Source organism: Schistocerca serialis, chromosome 3, assembly GCF_023864345.2.
Source record: "Schistocerca serialis cubense isolate TAMUIC-IGC-003099 chromosome 3, iqSchSeri2.2, whole genome shotgun sequence".
NCBI lineage: Eukaryota > Metazoa > Arthropoda > Insecta > Orthoptera > Acrididae > Schistocerca > Schistocerca serialis.
The window spans coordinates 229,232,078-229,250,870 of record NC_064640.1 but is presented as its reverse complement, the minus strand read 5'-3'; the positions used below and the strand labels follow the sequence as shown (position 1 = coordinate 229,250,870).

The window sequence follows — 18,793 nt, the reverse complement described above, 5'->3', positions numbered from 1 at the left end:
ATGAAGCACGCCAGTGGCAGATTTCCAGAGAAGCAGTTGTTCATCTTATCAGCCATTACCTCTAAGAAAACGAACAAAATTTCCAGAAGAATATCTGCTGATGCATACAAGATAGGGACAAAACAACCAAGGGAAAGAGATGTAAATGGTGATCCTTCTGTCTGTTTTGTCGTGGATTAACAATTGATATGACACAAAGCCTGAAAATTACAACAGTGCTGGCACAGAAAAGAAAAATAAAGAGCAACATTGTGTTACAGAACTTTGAAAACAGACTAAAACAACATCATTTTTTAAGCTCCAAAAATTCTGCAGGATATGACAACTTAGCCTTGGAAAAAGTAAGGGGTGACACGTGCCAAACCAGAGAAATGGAGTTGGTGGGAGCAGACACAGTTCTGGCATTTGCTGATGATGTTGTGATCCTTGGCAGCACTCTAGAGCAGATGTGTGCTGATACTTCCCAATTCCTCCAAAATGCTAAGGAAATAGTGCTGGAGGTGAACAAGGACAAAACTAAATACCTTGGAGTATCACGTAGTTGAGTTCTCCCACCTTCGATTGTTGTAGGCAGGCATACATTTGAACGAGTTGAAGAGTTAAAGGGCTCAATATTAACCAACTAAAGTGAAGTTACGAAAGAAGTTCATCAAGTACCAATTTTGTGTTCTTTAGTCTGAACAATCTTTTTAAATCTCGTCTGATATCCCAGAAGAACAAAGTCCATCTGCACACGACACTGGTGAGGCCAGTACTTTTATATGGTTGTGAAACTTGGGCAACATCAGCAACAACAGAAGATTCAGTATGTGCGTTTGAAAGAAAGGTACTTCGAAAGATCTGTAGGCCCGTCTACAATACCATGGAAGGTAAATGGGAAAGTAGAAAGAAAGAAGACCTGTACCAGAGGTTTGGAAAGCCGCACATTGGACCATTATTGGGACAGAGGCGAGAGAATCCTCCACTCTCAACCCATGGGAAAATGCCCGAGATGAACCCAGGAACGCAATGGAAGGATCGAGTGACGACGATCCTTCAAGAAGTGGAACTGGCAGCCTTGGAGAATGGTGCTAGAGACTGGAAAAGATGGAGTACCATCTGCAGCATGTACCTCCTCTCTTGTGATTGACAGACATTCCCTTTATTGGGGTTTTTGTGTTTGTAGTTCCCCCCACCCCCCCACCCCCACCCCCCCACCCCCCACCCCCCACCCCCACCGTTGTTCTTCTGTTGTAGGCCTCAAAGGCCCAATAATGCAATAAATAATGATGATGATAAATTGTGTATTACATGATCATTTGATAGCAGATAGACAGAGACTTTCTTGGTGTACTTCAAACACTCTTGGAGTACAGCTCCGAAGAAGGATTAACAGAAGAGTGTTTTCATGAGAACTGTGACCAACCTGCTTTCATCAAATGTGTACACTTTCAGAATTGAATATCCATTGACCTTGCTGTTATTGCTGACTTGTATATTTTTTGTCTCTGATAGTGTAATCAAGTAAGTAAACTCTGGTATAGAGTCTTAATGTCATATTATTGACTATTTGTCTCACATAATCCATTTCTGTAATACATCATTCATACTTACAGTATTCTAATCATAACTTTGACAACTGTTATCTCCTGCTTTAATAGTCCATAACTGCTACAATTTTTATGGTGTAGGTATATTTGCTTGCTCTATTAACAGTGCCATGTATGAATATAATTTTGATGACAACATAAAATGACCTTCTCTTGTAGATAGATATATCTCCTCCTGGAACTAAGAAAAGTGGCATTTGTAGCAGATGAAGGACTGAACATAGGCAAAGCTCTTCAACACCACAAATGTCTGCCATGGGCAGTGCACTGTATAAACCCAGCATTATAGCACACATAGCATGAAAAGTTCCTTAGTCAGGAATTGGCTGATATTGACAAATCCATCCAGACAATGCATAGAACTATAAGATGTATGAAAAACTCTGGTTTGGTGGCAAGATTAGAAAAAAAATGAGATCAAGATACTGGAACTAGATGGAATAGCATCTACATGATGTATAATTCATTTCTTCCACAAAAAAATGAAAGTGAGAACTTGGTATTGGAGAGCTGACTGAAACCCAAATAGAAAGCTCTAAAACATTTAACAAGGTATACAACATTTATCGACAGGCCAGATTGAACGCCAGAGGAGGGGTAGTGTTCAGTACTGTTGACAAAAATATTGTCTATGAAAGTCGAAATTAAGCCTGACAGTGAAGTTACATGGATGCAAGTAGCAGTTCTAACTGAACTAAAGTTAATTATTGTAGGTTTTTAGCGGCCAGTTGATTCTGCCATAACAGTTGTAGAACCATTCAAAGAAAGTCTATGCATGGAAATATGCAGATCGTGCAATATATAGTTAGTGGTGACTTTAATCTAGTGAGTATATTGTCACATAGAAGAAGGTGTAATTAGATGAATGACAAACACTAATTTCACTTAACAAAGGTTTATTCAGCACTTGCACATACAAGAGCGTGGAGTGAACTGCCTCCAGCCAGAACGCATACGGTATATATACAGTTAAATAACATTTCAGTACAATGAGTCTTGACATTTGTGGGACCGAGCGAGGTGGCGCAGTGGTTAGCACACTGGACTCGCATTCGGGAGGACGACGGTTCAATCCCGTCTCCGGCCATCCTGATTTAGGTTTTCCGTGATTTCCCTAAATCGTTTCAGGCAAATGCCGGGATGGTTCCTCTGAAAGGGCACGGCCGATTTCCTTCCCAATCCTTCCATAACCCGAGCTTGCGCTCCGTCTCTAATGACCTCGTTGTCGACGGGACGTTAAACACTAACCACCACCACCACATTTGTGGATACTTCTAGAATGTACTCGAACTGAATATAGAAATTAAAATTGTACAGTCCAGGTGAGTTTTGAACTCCACAACCCTCCATGCAACAGTCTAGTATCATAACCACTACACCACGGTGACTGTGCTACTCAGCTTCTTCTCGCATTCGGGAGGACGACGGTTCAATCCCGTCTCCGGCCATCCTGATTTAGGTTTTCTGTGATTTCCCTAAATCGTTTCAGGCAAATGCCGGGATGGTTCCTTTGAAAGGGCACGGCCGATTTCCTTCCCTAACCCGAGCTTGCGCTCCGTCTCTAATGACCTCATTGTCGACGGGACGTTAAACACTAACTACCACCACCACTCAGTTTCTTCTGTGACAATATGAGTAGCCTGGGAAGTGTATGGATTTGTTGTAGGTGGTATGGGCAGATGATTTTGTGAAGTACTTTTGAACACATTTTCCGAAAAGTATTGTCAGTAGCTGGTTCAACAGCCCACATACAATCGAAATATTTTAGGTTTTGTACCTATGAATAGGCCTGACCTTATCAACAGTGGCACTTTAAAGCCAGAATTAGTGGTTCTGTTATCATCATAACAGTTATGGCTATTAAAGTTAATAAATCCATTGAGAAATCTGGGAGAGTATATACACTAGAAAGAGCAGATAAGCAGTTGTTAGCATCCCACATAGAAAGTGAATGAACACCATTTAGTTCCAGTATGTTAGTTGTAGAGGAATTATGAGCAAAGTTTAAACTGATTGTAAACCACATCATGAGAAGTATATGCCGAGTAAATAGATTTAAGGATGGTAAAGACCCAACATGGTTTAATAATAGAATTTGGAAAATGCTGAGGAAACAGAGATTGATGCACTCTCAGTTGAAAAAGAATGCACAAATGTCAACAAACAAAAGATAGTAGAAAGTCTTGCATCTGTAAGACTATCGACGTGTGAAGCATACAACTTCCACTGACATACCTTAGTGAAAGATATTGCTGAGAACCTGAGCAAGTTCTGATTCTACATAAACCCACTAAGCTGGTTGAAGGCAGTCACTCGTCGATCAGTCTGGTGCAACAGTGGGATAGCAAAAGGGAAGCCGAAGTTTTAAATTTCACGTTTTAGAAATCATTCACACAGGAGGATTATACAAACTTACCATTGCACAGACTCCCATATTAAGGACATAGAGATAGACGTCCCTGGAGTAGGGAAGCAACTGAAAGAATTGATAACAAGTAAGTAGTCAGGTTCTGGTAGAATATCAGTTCATTTTTACAGAGTGTATGCTTTGGCATTGGCCCCTTACAGAGCTTGCATTTATCATAAATCTCTCGCCCAGTGCCAAGTCCCAAACAACCAGAAAAAAAACACAGGTGGTTCCTGTACACAAGAAGCCTAAAAGAATGGACCCACATTATTACAGACCACTATCCTTAACATCGGTTTGCTGCAGAATTCTTGAACACATTCTCAGTTTGAATATAATACATTGCCTTGGCGCAAAAGGTTCTGCCCGCAGATCAGCACAGATTTAGAAAGCATCACTTTTGCAAAACTCAACTTGCCTTTTTTTTTGGCACAGTATCCTGCAAACGATGGATGAAAGGTAACAAGCAGATTCCATATACCTAGATTTCTGGAAATCATTTGACATGGGTGCCGTGAGTCGCTCAAAGACTTCTAAAGTAATAGAACACAGCATGTTGTTATGGTATCAGCAGGAAAGCCCCAGGGAAGTGTGATTTGACCACTCTTCTTCTCTATCTACATTAATGATGTAATGGACAGGACGAGCAGCAATCTGTGCCTGCTTGCCGATGATGCTGTGGTGTATGCAAAGGTAATCATCGTTAAGTGACTGTAGGATACAAGATGACTTGGGCAAAATTTCTAGTTGGTGTGATGAGTGGCAACTTGCTGTAAATGTAGAAAAATTATAGTTAATGCAGATGAGTAGGAAAAACTATCCCGTAATGCGAACATAACATTACTTTTGTGCTGCTTGACAAAGCCACATTGATTAAATATTTGGGTAAAACATTGCAAAGCAATATGAAATGGAATGTGCACATAAGGACAGTAGTAGAGAAGGCGAACGGTCAACTTCACTTTATTGGGAGAATTTTAGGAAAGTGTAGCTCATCTGTAAAGGAGAAAGCATAAAGAACACAAGTGCGACCCATTGTTGAGTGCCGCTTGAGTGTGTGACACACCCAGCAGGTTATATTAAAGAAAAACATTGAAGCAATTCAAAAGATTTGTTAGCAGTAGGTTGAATCAGCACACAGGTATTATGGAGATGCTTCGCAAACTCAAATGGGAATCCACGGGAAGATGATGATATCCTTTTCATGAGGCATTAATGAGGAAATTTAGAGAACTGTGAATTGAGGCTCACTACAGTACAATTCTACTGCCACCAACATACATTTTGTGTAATGACCATGAAAAAAGAGAAATCAAGGCACATGCGGTGGCATGTAGATGGTTGTTTTTCCCTTGCTCCATTTGCTAAAGAAACGCCAAAGGAAATGGCCAGTAAATCAAGGCACATGTGGTGGCATGTAGATGGTTGTTTTTCCCTTGCTCCATTTGCGAGAGGAACACCAAAGGAAATGGCCAGTAGTTGTACAAGGTACCCTCCACCATGCACCATTTGCTGGCTTGAGAAGTATATATGTAGATGTAGAAAAACAGTCAGAAAATGATATCTTCATGGCACCCTGATGTAGTCGATGGCATAATTAAATTGCTTAAACCTTTTAAAGGAGCCACAGATAACGTGGAGGGTGAAATAGACTTGCCTTTTTCAGTGCTGTGGGAATTTATTTTACTGGATTCATGCCAAAGTGAAGATCACAATGCAGTAGTTAAATTGCTGAAAGGATGTCAGAAACTTTCTAAAAGGAAAAAGTTTTTAATTAACTGCAGGATTCTCATTACATTGGTACAGTTTTTCACACATGCTTCTAGGAACTATTAGTACCGAGTGAGGAAAAAAAGAAAATATGTATCAAACTGTTCATCAGTAGTTAAATAGTGTAGTTGTACTAGAAGAAAAAGAAGATCCCCGCCCCCTCTCCTATAAAGAAGTTCTGGAGCCTGGCCTTCATCAACTTCTAAGTATAGAAATGAACGTGAGAGATATTTGAATATGAATGGCCCTGGTGATACTTTCAAGAATGTTGTGTCTTGGTGGAACACCAATGCTTGTGTTTTCCCCAAGGTTTTCAAAGTGGTGAAAGAAATCCTGTGTATTCCTGCCAGAAGTGCTGCAAGCAAAAGAAATTTAGTAGGACAGGCTTAGTTGTATCAGAGAAGCACTGCTGTATCCATCCAGATCATGTCAGTGACCATCTGTGCTCAACCCATGAGATTATCGCTGCCTCACTCCTGTGCAGCTGTCAGGGTCATGAGTAAAGACCAAGCTGGACGCATGTCTTGACTGCATCTCCTAAAACATTTATACATTCATATAGATGTTGCATAATTAATAGCAGCATATAAAGCTAGAGATTGAGGTTCAGAAAAGTTACGTAACTATAATTAAATAAGACACGAAATGTTGGTATAGACAGGTGATCATTCTATTAAGCACTTAAATATAGGGTGGTTCTAATTAAACTTCCACTACTTGAAAGGGCTCCTCATGAAAAACAGTGATCGTAGGACAATGAAACTTTTTGAAAACATTTGTAAGGACATGCGGAAGAGAAATAATGAACAAGCCATTGAAAGAAACAGGTTTTAGTTTTCGTATGAGATGGTAACATTTGTTAATTGCTTACCTTGTTTACATTTTAGGTTACAGATGTTGATCAGTGTGAAGGCCATCTGTATCCATGAAAGCCTGGTACTGCACTAGAGATCGCTCTGCTGCTGCCCAAACCATCTCATATTGGGTGTAGGCTACCTCTCATGCTATACTCAGCTTCAACCTCCAACATGTGTTAGTGTCCCATTGATAAACTCTGTCCCCCAGGTAGCCCCACAGCCAGAAATCACACGGATTCAAATCTGGTGATCTTTGTGGCCATGTAATTTGGAACAGTTGGACCAAGATTTGCTTTTTTCAAATATGTTTCACAGTAACTGAGTGACCCTTTGAGCAATGTGAGGTGGAGCTTCATTGTGCTTCAAAACAGTTGAGTCCAAAGCACCTCTCTCCCATAGAGCACAGATCACATGTTGGCATATCAGATCACTGTGATGTGTACTGTTCACACTGCATGTCCTTGGTCTCAGGGGTCCGAGTTCATCAAAGAAAAATGAAACAGTCATGAGCTGTGCCGTGAAACCACACCACACAGTGATGCATGCACTAAGCAGAGGAACTTCACGAATATCATTCACAGTAACGATCCCCAAATGCCACAATTGTGAGCCTTCACTGTCCCAGAAAGCATAAAGTGTGCTTCATCGCTCCACAATATGTTCCGAGGCCACATGTTGTGAACTTTAACTGTGTCAAGGAACCCAAGAACAATGTGTACTCAAATGTCTGCATCGCATGCAGAAGGTGGTGAGTAATGTGAAGTTTATACAGATATAGTTTTACAGTTTTTCGCAGCACTTTTTGAATGGTGGACCACGAAATGTTCAGCTCCCATGACTCAGCTCATGCGTTGCTTGAAGTTTGCTCATTGCTTCCAGCATTCTCAGTCATGCCAACAGTAACTTTTTCGACAGTTTGTGCTGCAATTGGTCGTCAGCCTTTCCCAGGAGCAATTCCCAAATTGCCAGTTATTTTGAATTTTCAAATCATGTTTTTCAACCCTGGTGCTGCAAGAACACCTCTTCATATTCCTTTAATGCATTGATACTCGTGAAGATCAGCAGCTTTGTTGCCATTATTTTGATAAAACAGCTTTATGAGTAAAGTCCTGCCCACCTTGTCCAGCTTCATGATGACTGACCGCAACTGTAGTGCACACTGATGCTTCTGTTTCAAACGCATCTCGTGATACCAGTACTGGAGCTTAACAGCAAGGCATGACAGTGATGACACTACTAAAACTGCAAATCCTGCAGTGTCTAATCTGACCTTCATTCCTTTAAAGTTGGATACCCATATGGTAAATAGTTTTATCTCGTCTCTGGCTCGAGTTGCAAAAATTGAATTATAACTGCCCCATAATTTCCGTAAGGTCTTGATTGCACAATGATTTGTCTTCGTTTTACATGCGTCCTTGCTTCCTCCATAATCAGAATCTTTGTTATGTTGAAATAACAAAAATAACAGCACTAAGTAGTTAAGTGTAAATCATAACAGGACAGAGGAATTAATATATACAAATGAATAAAAGTATATTGGTTCACAGTAGAGTTAGTTCTCATTTTTCTTTAATTCTTCTTTCTGGTTAAGGTTACTTCATCTGCTTTATTCATAATGGCATGTTATTTTTTACATCCCTGAATTGCTTTTTGCATATGATATTCTTCTTCTGCTACTTTGTCATACTCTTCATTTTTGTCACCTGAAACAGAAAAAATTTCAGTACCTGTCGGGGCACTGCAAACTTCCACATGACTGTCAACATGTGTGAAATCATCAAATGTCACATTGTCTCTTAAGTCAGGAAAAAGGCACCATGTTCATGAACACAAGTCCATTTATGTGCTCTCTTGTTGTTGCAGTTGATTCTGTGGCTTCTTGATGAATCCGTATTTCTTGAAACAGATCGAAATCATCATCCAGAATTGCTACGGAGTGTCTCTAGGAACACTCTTCTGAGTTTAAACACTTCTGCTGGCCACCAAACGCCCCAGACATGAACATTATTGAGCATATCCGGGATGCCTTGCATCCTACTGTTCAGAAGAGATCTCCACTCCCTCATATTCTTATGGATTTATGGACAGCTCTTCAAGATTCATGGTGTCAGTTCACTCCAGCAGTACTTCAGAGATTAGTTGAGTCAATGCCAGTTTGTGTTGCGGCACTTCTGCGTGCTTGTGGGGGCCCTACATGATATTAGGCAGGTGTACATTTTTCTTTGGCTCTTCAGTGTAAATAGATCATTCCATCTTTTGTTTTTTAACCAACAGATCGGCATTTTCAAATGTGTAAATATTATGATAGACAAATGAAAGTTTAAATTCACATGCACAAAGATTCCCAGTGGCAAAAGAATGATAGGGAGAAAAAAAACCAGTATTTGAAGAAGTGACAAAAGAATACAAATAAAAGGAATTGTGTGTAAATTAGTTACTTAAAGGTAAATAGTGATCAAAGTCATTTCAGTAAAGATTTAAAAAAAAAATCAATATCTAACAAGATTCAGACCAACAACCTTTTGCATGTCAGGTCAGTACCCTAACAGTTACACTATGCAACCAGTCAGTGAATTCTTACTATTCTTAAACCTACAGAGCATCACTCAAAATTCTGAAATTTTTGTTCAGTGATTACTCGCACCACCAGGGCAAGTGGTTGCTGGGTGTTTTTCGGACCTTAACCTTCATTGCCTTATAGATTGTTTCATAATGTCAATCCCATTGCTGGGGAACCTCTCCTCGTCAGTCTTCCTTGACTACTACTCCCAACTGGCTTAAATCTTCTTACCTAAAGAAGTAATCTTTCTCCACACGTTCTATTGAGGTGTTCATTCCAGTTTCTCCTGTTTTCTTGTATTTTATGGAAGATGTTAAATATATTCAGTTGTTCCCTAATTTCTGAATTTTGAAATCTGTCAGCTCTTGTACATCCCTCTACTGCTCCTAGAAATTTCACCTCTGTTGCTTGCATGTGACTTTTTCGATATTTACCTGTAGCCCTCATGGTTCACATCCTTAAGCAAGCATCATAACTGCCATTGTCTTATAAAATTTCAATCTTGTTTCTTTTGGTTTATTTTTTAGACATCTGCATATTGTTCCATATTTATTTCCAAACTTTACCAACTTCTTCTTTATGTCTTTTTCATACTCATATGTGATGTCACAACCTAAATAGTTAAAATGTTTGACCCATTCTATTGTGGCCTACAATTTTTGTCCATACAATGTATTTCTTTTTAAAAGCCACTGATTTTGTCTTCTTTTCTGAAATCATCAAATTGTACTCTTCACAAACCTTACCTAATAAATATATTCCCCTTTGTAGGTGATCTTCATTCTCCACCGGTATTGTGGTGTCATCTGCATATAAAAGATAATTCAAGTGGAATTATTGTTAATTTTAATTCTCCCATTAAAAATCTTCTTCAATTTCCAAGTTGTTTCGTCTAAATAAATGTTAAAAAGTGTGGGTGAAATGATGTACTCTTGTCTTACTCCTTTTGTTTGTGACTGTAGGCTGCATTAGAGTGTTATTTATACCTAAAATTACAGTTGTGTATTTGTACAGACTTTTTAAAATGTTTATTAGGTGTTGTGGATATCGTCTTTTCCTCGTAATTCTCCACAGTTTCTTTCTGTCAAAATTATTGAATGCCTTGGTAAAATAAATGAATCCTTAATGGGTTTCCCTATTGTACTCTTTCTGTTTAATTATGAATACTGCATCTGTTGTCAATTTGCCCCTCCGAAATACCATTTGTTCTTCGCATGATAAACTGTCAGCTATAGCCTTTGCCCTCTTGTTCTCTGTTCTAGCATAAGCTTTGTATGTGGTGTCCAGTAAACTCATTTCTCTATAGTTCTCGCAGCTATTGCGGTCTCCTTTTTTAAATAGTGATATCACCTTTGCTTGTGTCCATGTTTTTGGAGTAGTTCCCTGTCTCCAGCACATATTGAATAAATGTAGCAATCTCGATGTAATTCTTTAGGCTTTCCCAATGACCTAATGACATGTTGGGTTGTCGGGTGTTCTGCCAGATATCAGCGTCGTACTTGCACGATATTTTGGTAATGTAGCTCGTTACCTTCATCAGGTGCAACCTGAGACTATTCCTCGAGTGGACCTGGTCCAGTATTTATGCCTGTGGCCTTCCCCCTTCACCAGGCCCTCCCTCTGCTGTCCGTGCCCACTTGCTGCCATCTTATAGAGCATTGCCGTTCCCTTTTCCATCCACTGTAGTCCTGGGTGTTGTCTTTGCGGTCCGTGCCCACCAGACACACTCCTGGATGATCCATCTTCGGTCTGGTGCGTTTGGAATCCCGTCTGTGGCACCAGGCATTCCCCTGTGGTCCTCTCCCGCTCACTGTGATCTGCTGGAGCGTTGCCATTCCATTTTCAGTCTGCTGTGGTTCTAGATGTTCCCTCTGCGGTCCGCGCTCTTCAGACCCGACCCTGGGCATTCAATCTTCGTTCTGGTCCGCCTGGAACTCTTCTGTATGGGGATTGTTCTCCATGTCTACGCCTTCAGTTCTTCTATTTGTGGAGTGGTGCAGCTGTCCCCATTGCTTCTTCAACAATTCCAGAGCAGGATCCCAGGCTCTACTTAGCTGGTACCTCGTGACAGGGGTGGTGGGGGGGGAGATGCCTGGTATCACAGACGAGATTCCAAATGCACCAGACCGAAGATGGAACACCCAGAAGCGTGTCTGGCGGGCGCAGACCTCATAGAGAACACCCAGGACTGCAGCGGATGGAAAAGGGAACAGCAATGCTCCAGAAGATGGCAGCGAATGGGCGCGGACTGCAGAGGGAGCGCCAGGTGAAGGGGGAAGGCCACAGGCATAAATACTGGACCAGGTCCACTCAGGCCGCAACTGATGAAGGTAACGAGCTACATTACCGAAATATCGTGCAAGTACGACGCTGAAATCCGGCAGAACACCCGACATCCCAAGATGGTGTAGTAATCTCACTTACAGTAGGGTGCCTCCATATTTTAGCTGTTCAGCACGTATAACATCCATACCAGTAGCTTTATTGACAAAAAACTGGACACAGAAAACTGTGTCTAATTCCTTGGTGTATTAATAGATAAAAATATGTTGTGGAGTTATCATGTGGACAGCATACATGGTCAATTGAACAGTCTCGTGTATGTCATGAATGTCTTATATATCACTGATGGAGCTGAAAAAAAAATTTTTTATGCATGTCTTATTCTGTAGTTAGTTATAGTATAATTTTCTGGGAGTCTGAGAAAACCAATCTACTCAAAGCTTTTAGACTAGGAAAAAAAAGAAAAAAAATCATCCGACCCATAGTGGGAGCTAAAAAAGAACAACACAAGAAACTTTTGTTTCAAAAACTAGGTCTAATGTACATTCCAATCCTGTGTGTGTGTGTGTGTGTGTGTGTGTGTGTGTGTGTGTGAGATTCTCATTTTCACAAAGAGAAACCCACAACTTTTTTAGGGCAATTGCCTCTTGCATCAGTATGAGACTAGACATGAGTGTGCTACATGTTACATACCGACAGACTAAAACTATATGAAAGAACTCCACACTATGTGGGCATGAAATTTGTACTCCACACTATATGGGCATGAAATTTGTACTCCACACCATATGGGCATGAAATTTGTAAATAAAATCTACAAGGAGAAGTGTGCCCCAAATCTAAAAAATACTGAAGAAGACCTGGAAAAATATCTGAAAAGTAGAAGTCATTATATTGTAGAAGGTTTTCTTGAATGATAACCATGAAATAATTTTTTTTAGTGATAACCATGTAAAGTAATACTTGTCTGAAGAAGGTACAACATATGTAGTTTAAGAATCAGCAAGTCACTTATTTGGATGACCAACCACCAAGTGAGGTGGTGCAGTGCTTAGCACACTGGACTCGCTTTTAGGAGGATGACGGCTCAAATCCACGCCTGGCCATCCTGATGTATATTTTCCATGATTTCCCTAAATCGCTTCAGGAAATCCTTTGAAAGGGCATGGCTGACTTCCTTCCCCATCCTTCCCTAATCCGATGGGACTGATGACCTCGCTGTTTGGTCCCCTGGCCTAAATCAGTCAATCAACCAGCCAACCAGTCCCCAGCCACCCATCCAGATTTAGGTTTTCCATATTTTCACTAAATTACTTAGACAAAATGTTTAAATGATCCCTTTTAAACATCCAAGGCCAAATTCCTGTATTATTCTTGTCCAAAACAAGTTTATGTTCCTACTGTAATGACCCTGTCATTGATAGGATGCTAAATTTTGATCTTCTTCTTCTTCTTCTTCTTCTTCTTCTTCTTCTTCTTCTTGTTCTTGTTCCTCCTCCATGTCCAGGGTCATTCTTTCCTTCAATGAAGATGAAAGTTAAAGTTGGTCCAAGTACTCAGTAACAGCTTATAATGAAGAAAATGTGCTTTGTATTTGGAGTGCGATAGCAACTAACACCAAGTTCAATGTGCTCTTAGGATCAGATCAGCATATATCTCATCTACATCTACATCTACATCTATACTCCGCGAGCCACCTTACGGTGTGTGGCGGAGGGTACTTATTGTACCACTATCTGATCCCCCCTTCCCTGTTCCATTCACGAATTGTGCGTGGGAAGAACGACTGCTTGTAAGTCTCCGTATTTGCTCTAATTTCTCGGATCTTTTCGTTGTGATCATTACGCGAGATATATGTGGGCGGTAGTAATATGTTGCCCATCTCTTCCCGGAATGTGCTCTCTCGTAATTTCGATAATAAACCTCTCCGTATTGCGTAACGCCTTTCTTGAAGTGTCCGCCACTGGAGCTTGTTCAGCATCTCCGTAACGCTCTCGCGCTGACTAAATGTCCCCATGACGAATCGCGCTGCTTTTCGCTGGATCATGTCTATCTCTTCTATTAATCCAACCTGGTAAGGGTCCCATACTGATGAGCAATACTCAAGAATCGGACGAACAAGCGTTTTGTAAGCTACTTCTTTCGTCGATGAGTCACATTTTCTTAGAATTCTTCCTGTGAATCTCAACCTGGCGCCTGCTTTTCCCACTATTTGTTTTATGTGATCATTCCACTTCAGATCGCTCCGGATAGTAACTCCTAAGTATTTTACGGTCGTTACCGCTTCCAATGATTTACCACCTATGGCATAATCGTACTGGAATGGATTTCTGCCCCTATGTATGCGCATTATATTACATTTATCTACGTTTAGGGAAAGCTGCCAGCTGTCGCACCATGCATTAATCCTCTGCAGGTCCTCCTTCTGATGTTGCTACTTTCTTGTAGACAACCGTGTCATCTGCAAATAGCCTCACGGAGCTACCGATGTTGTCAACTAAGTCATTTATGTATATTGTAAACAATAAAGGTCCTATCACGTTTCCCTGCGGTACTCCCGAAATTACCTCTACATCTGCAGATTTTGAACCGTTAAGAATGACATGTTGTGTTCTTTCTTCTAGGAAATCCTGAATCCAATCACAAACCTGGTCTGATATTCCGTAAGCTCGTATTTTTTTCACTAAACGTAAGTGTGGAACTGTATCAAATGCCTTCCTGAAGTCCAGGAATACGGCATCAATCTGCTCGCCAGTGTCTACGGCACTGTGAATTTCTTGGGCAAATAGGGCGAGCTGAGTTTCACATGATCTCTGTTTGCGGAATCCATGTTGGTTATGATGAAGGAGATTTGTATTATCTAAGAACGTCATAATACGAGAACACAAAACATGTTCCATTATTCTACAACAGATTGACGTAAGCGAAATAGGCCTATAATTATTCGCATCTGATTTATGACCCTTCTTGAAAATGGGAACGACCTGCGCTTTCTTCCAGTCGCTAGGTACTTTACGTTCTTCCAGCGATCTACGATAAATTGCTGATAGAAAGGGGGCAAGTTCTTTAGCATAATCACTGTAGAATCTTAAGGGTATCTCGTCTGGTCCGGATGCTTTTCCGCTACTAAGTGATAGCAGTTGTTTTTCAATTCCGATATCGTTTATTTCAATATTTTCCATTTTGGCGTCCGTGCGACGGCTGAAGTCAGGGACCGTGTTACGATTTTCCGCAGTGAAACAGTTTCGGAACAGTGAATTCAGTATTTCTGCCTTTCTTCGGTCGTCCTCTGTTTCGGTGCCATCGTGGTCAACGAGTGACTGAATAGGGGATTTAGATCCGCTTACCGATTTTACATATGACCAAAACTTTTTAGGGTTCTTGTTTAGATTGTTTGCCAATGTTTTATGTTCGAATTCGTTGAATGCTTCTCTCATTGCTCTCTTTACGCTCTTTTTCGCTTCGTTCAGCTTTTCCTTATCAGCTATTATTCGACTACTCTTAAACCTATGATGAAGCTTTCTTTGTTTCCGTAGTACCTTTCGTACATGATTGTTATACCACGGTGGATCTTTCCCCTCGCTTTGGACCTTAGTCGGTACGAACTTATCTAAGGCGTACTGGACGATGTTTCTGAATTTTTTTCCATTTTTGTTCCACATCCTCTTCCTCAGAAATGAACGTTTGATGGTGGTCACTCAGATATTCTGCGATTTGTGCCCTATCACTCTTGTTAAGCAAATATATTTTCCTTCCTTTCTTGGCATTTCTTATTACACTTGTAGTCATTGATGCAACCACTGACTTATGATCACTGATACCCTCTTCTACATTCACGGAGTCGAAAAGTTCCAGTCTATTTGTTGCTATGAGGTCTAAAACGTTAGCTTCACGAGTTGGTTCTCTAACTATCTGCTCGAAGTAATCTTTCCTGAGAGTAGTGATGTCAGGAAAAGTTGGAGATGATGGATACCACGTGGTATAACTGAGGAATTAGAAGCTTAATATTTGGAGTTTTGTCAGCAGTTGCTTTAGAAGTTAAATTATTGGAGGGTACAGTTGATATTCAACATTGCAACTTGTGCCATATTGACCAGGGGGCAAGGTGGCAGTCATGTATCAAGATTTTTCCTGGTGACATGGATCAAACAGAAGTCGTAAATAGTTACATTTTTAATGAGCATTCTTTCCCACCTAGTGACACAAATTTATGTTATTAATTTTTCAGCCCAGTTTGTTTTAAGGCTAAGGATAATTAATTCACAATGATGTTATTAGAAACATGGTATTTAATCAGTAAGGAAGTATGTGAGAAGGAATTGGTCACCACCTCATAGAAGAACACTGGCACTTGCTTAAAATAATTTAAATCATTATTTGGAAACCTAAATAAGTACAGCTAGTCCACCAAATAAGATGGCACAGTGTTTAAGGCACTGGGCTCACAGTTGGAGGAGTAGGCTTCAAATATTAACTTAGCCATATATATATATATATATGCAACGTCTCCGTAATATTTCCTAAATCAGTTAAGATAAATTCTGAGATCGTTCCTGGAAAAGGACATGGCTGATTTCCTTGCCCTATCCAAGCTAGAGCTCTGCATCCCGATTGTCCAACTTTGTGTAATTTCATTTTAGTAGAAATTGCTTTGCATAATTGTCTTTTAATTATTTGTGACAGTTCTTATGTATTTTGATTTGTTGTGCCATTCAATAGCACACTGTACTTCACGGCATCTTCTGTGACTAAATTAGAAACAAGTTTTCACTTGAACATAATAAATGTTTCATAACATTGCTTTTTTGTTTGTTTGATAATTCTTTGAGTAATTACAATGATCATTTGCACACACAAAAATTATTTCACATATTTATACCACAATTTTTCAGTTTGAATGAAGGGATCATAACAGACCAGAAATTACATTTTGCATATACAGATAATTTTTGTGTTAATTTTGGATAACGTATTGTATTAATTAATTAGTGTTTTTAGGTTGCAAACTATTTGTTTAGTTTGTTAAGCACTTTTGTAAATCTTATGTTTGAAGAATGAGGGAGTTGCCAGTGTAAATGTAGGATACACGAACACATTCAAATGTTCTCACAAATTAACAAGCCAGACATACTGTTTCCAATCCTTGCATTTCTTCTTGTGTAACAGCATTGGTTTTCTTTTTGTCTGCCCTGATAATTTGTATGTTGTTTTCTCTTCATCACTGAGGTGATTCAGGTAAAAAATTAATAGGAGTTTTAAATGATCATAGAAATTTAGTAGTCTGTTATGTAATTTTAGATGTAACTGTCTTAATATGACCACAAAGTCCATTTATGTGACATCATTGTTCAAGCATTTTCATTTTTCTGTGCATAAACCTTTAATGTTCAGAGCATCGGCACTGTTTATTCTTTAATTTTTGTCTGGTGAAAAATTGCTACAACTTCCTGCATTAATGTTGGTGCCTCTGTACCAAAGCAGTATCTTTAACAGTATGCATATTCACTTTCAGGTACACATCAGCAGCCCAAGATTTGATAATGCAGTCCAGAGGGAAACATGTTGGAGACAATTGGAGAACACACGAAGGTCGAGCTGGGAGCATCGACGACATATCCGTATTTGTAATACCTTTACTTCCTTATAAAAAAGAATATACTGAGTGGCATACTATGTTCGATGCGGCCTGGGGTATCTGTGAGCCTGATTCCCAGAACACTTTCGGGAAGTTATCACTTAGAACATCGCCCATCCCGTCGCAGAGACGGGATGTGACTAGAAATGGTGGATCATTAACTGTTCGCCGTTCAGTTAAATCTCCCTCTGACTCTACAGAGGAGGACGTATGGGACTTCGATGAGGATGCTGAGGAGATTGTGGTTCCAGTGAGCCCTGATGATGGAAGTAAGTCCACAGAAAAGTGGCAGGAGTTAACACGCTGTATGGGCGTTATAGATCTTACGGATCCTGAACTATCTCCAACCAAAAAAGGGTATCGAAAGGACTTGTATGTAAAACCATCTCCAAAGAAGTTAAGTAACAAAGATGCCAATATTCCTCATGGTCCTCAGGGAACACAATCTTACTCATGTAGTGCGAGAAAGGCAAGCCACACTAGCGATGATGTGAGCAATCCTAGTAGCAGGGAATCAACTCCAAAGACTGTATCATCTGAAAGTGCTAGTGGCCAGGGACTACCAAGCAAGACAGTGCAGAGAAGTCGTGAGAGACGTGACTCACAAACTTTTCCACCTACTTAGAAAATGAACTTTAAAAGTACCTGAAGTAAGATTTCCCTATAAGAAGACTGATATTATATTAATAATTACAAACTGCCTGCACATGGTAACAGCAGCAGCTGTTCTATGATATTATTTTTGTTGAAGTCATTGTTCTGTGTTTTTTTTGTTCTGTTCATTACTTTATTATTGAATTTTTCTTATCTTTCATTTCTTGATACTGATTGTTTATTGAATTAATTTTATTGTTAATGAATAAAATGATTACTTTTGTGTTGTAATGTGTGTGTTATTGTTGATTTCAGTTTCTCCCTGTGTTAGGTATGTAACTGTAAAAAAATTGGTTATCGGTCGCAATTTAACATTTTCAGTTCAAAGTTGGTGTTCTTGATGGCAGTGAGTGATGACTATACTTGGAAGGTTGAATAGATTCTGGAGGACAAATTGGAATTAATTGAAACAGCAAAGAGCTTATGGTGACATATTATTACAGTCCAATTTGTGGTTTATTTGGTGTGGAACAGAGAAAAGTCAGGTAACCAAAATGTAACATTGACAATGAAGACATATGCCACACATGTGATAGATAGAGACAGCAAAGATGTATATGGGAAGGTGGTTGTATTTTAGGATCAAAATACTTCCAGTTCTGAAGTGAAGCTGAGAAATTTTTATGTGTGTGTGAGGGAAGGGGGGAAGGCAAAGAGGAAAGAGAAAGAGAATGAGAATATCTGAAATTTTAAAACTGGAAAAAAATTATGTAATCCAAGTCTCACAGGATACAGATTTCACAGTCTAATTATTAAAACTGAATTCTGCACCAGAACCACTGTGTACAGAATTTTTCCATATAGGCTATGCCACTGTTGGAACACAATGGAAGAAATTCAGTTAATCCATGTACCATTCAATAATTTTTTCTCACAGCATACAGATTCCTCCTAAAGCAGAACATGATATTCCTCTTAGGTATGTTTGCTGGTACATAAAGCTGTAAAACAATCAAAAAAGTGAAGCTTAATGTTGTTCCTAAACTTTGAAGGTCTGTCACTTTTCATTGCCTATTGTTTATATACTAAACATAGTAC

At 39.7% G+C, this 18,793-nt stretch overlaps 1 protein-coding gene across 2 annotated transcripts in view; it reads left to right on the top strand.

Moving 5' to 3' along the window:
- LOC126469961 (protein phosphatase 1H) overlaps nt 1-17,986 on the top strand; it is a 171,111-nt gene extending 153,125 nt beyond the window's left edge. For both annotated transcript variants that reach the window (XM_050097375.1, XM_050097374.1), the window contains exon 8: nt 16,979-17,986. In XM_050097375.1, the coding sequence (XP_049953332.1) occupies nt 16,979-17,726 (748 nt within the window). In that variant the 3' untranslated portion in view covers nt 17,727-17,986. The remainder of the gene's footprint in view (nt 1-16,978) is intronic.
- The last annotated feature ends 807 nt before the right edge of the window (nt 17,987-18,793 follow it).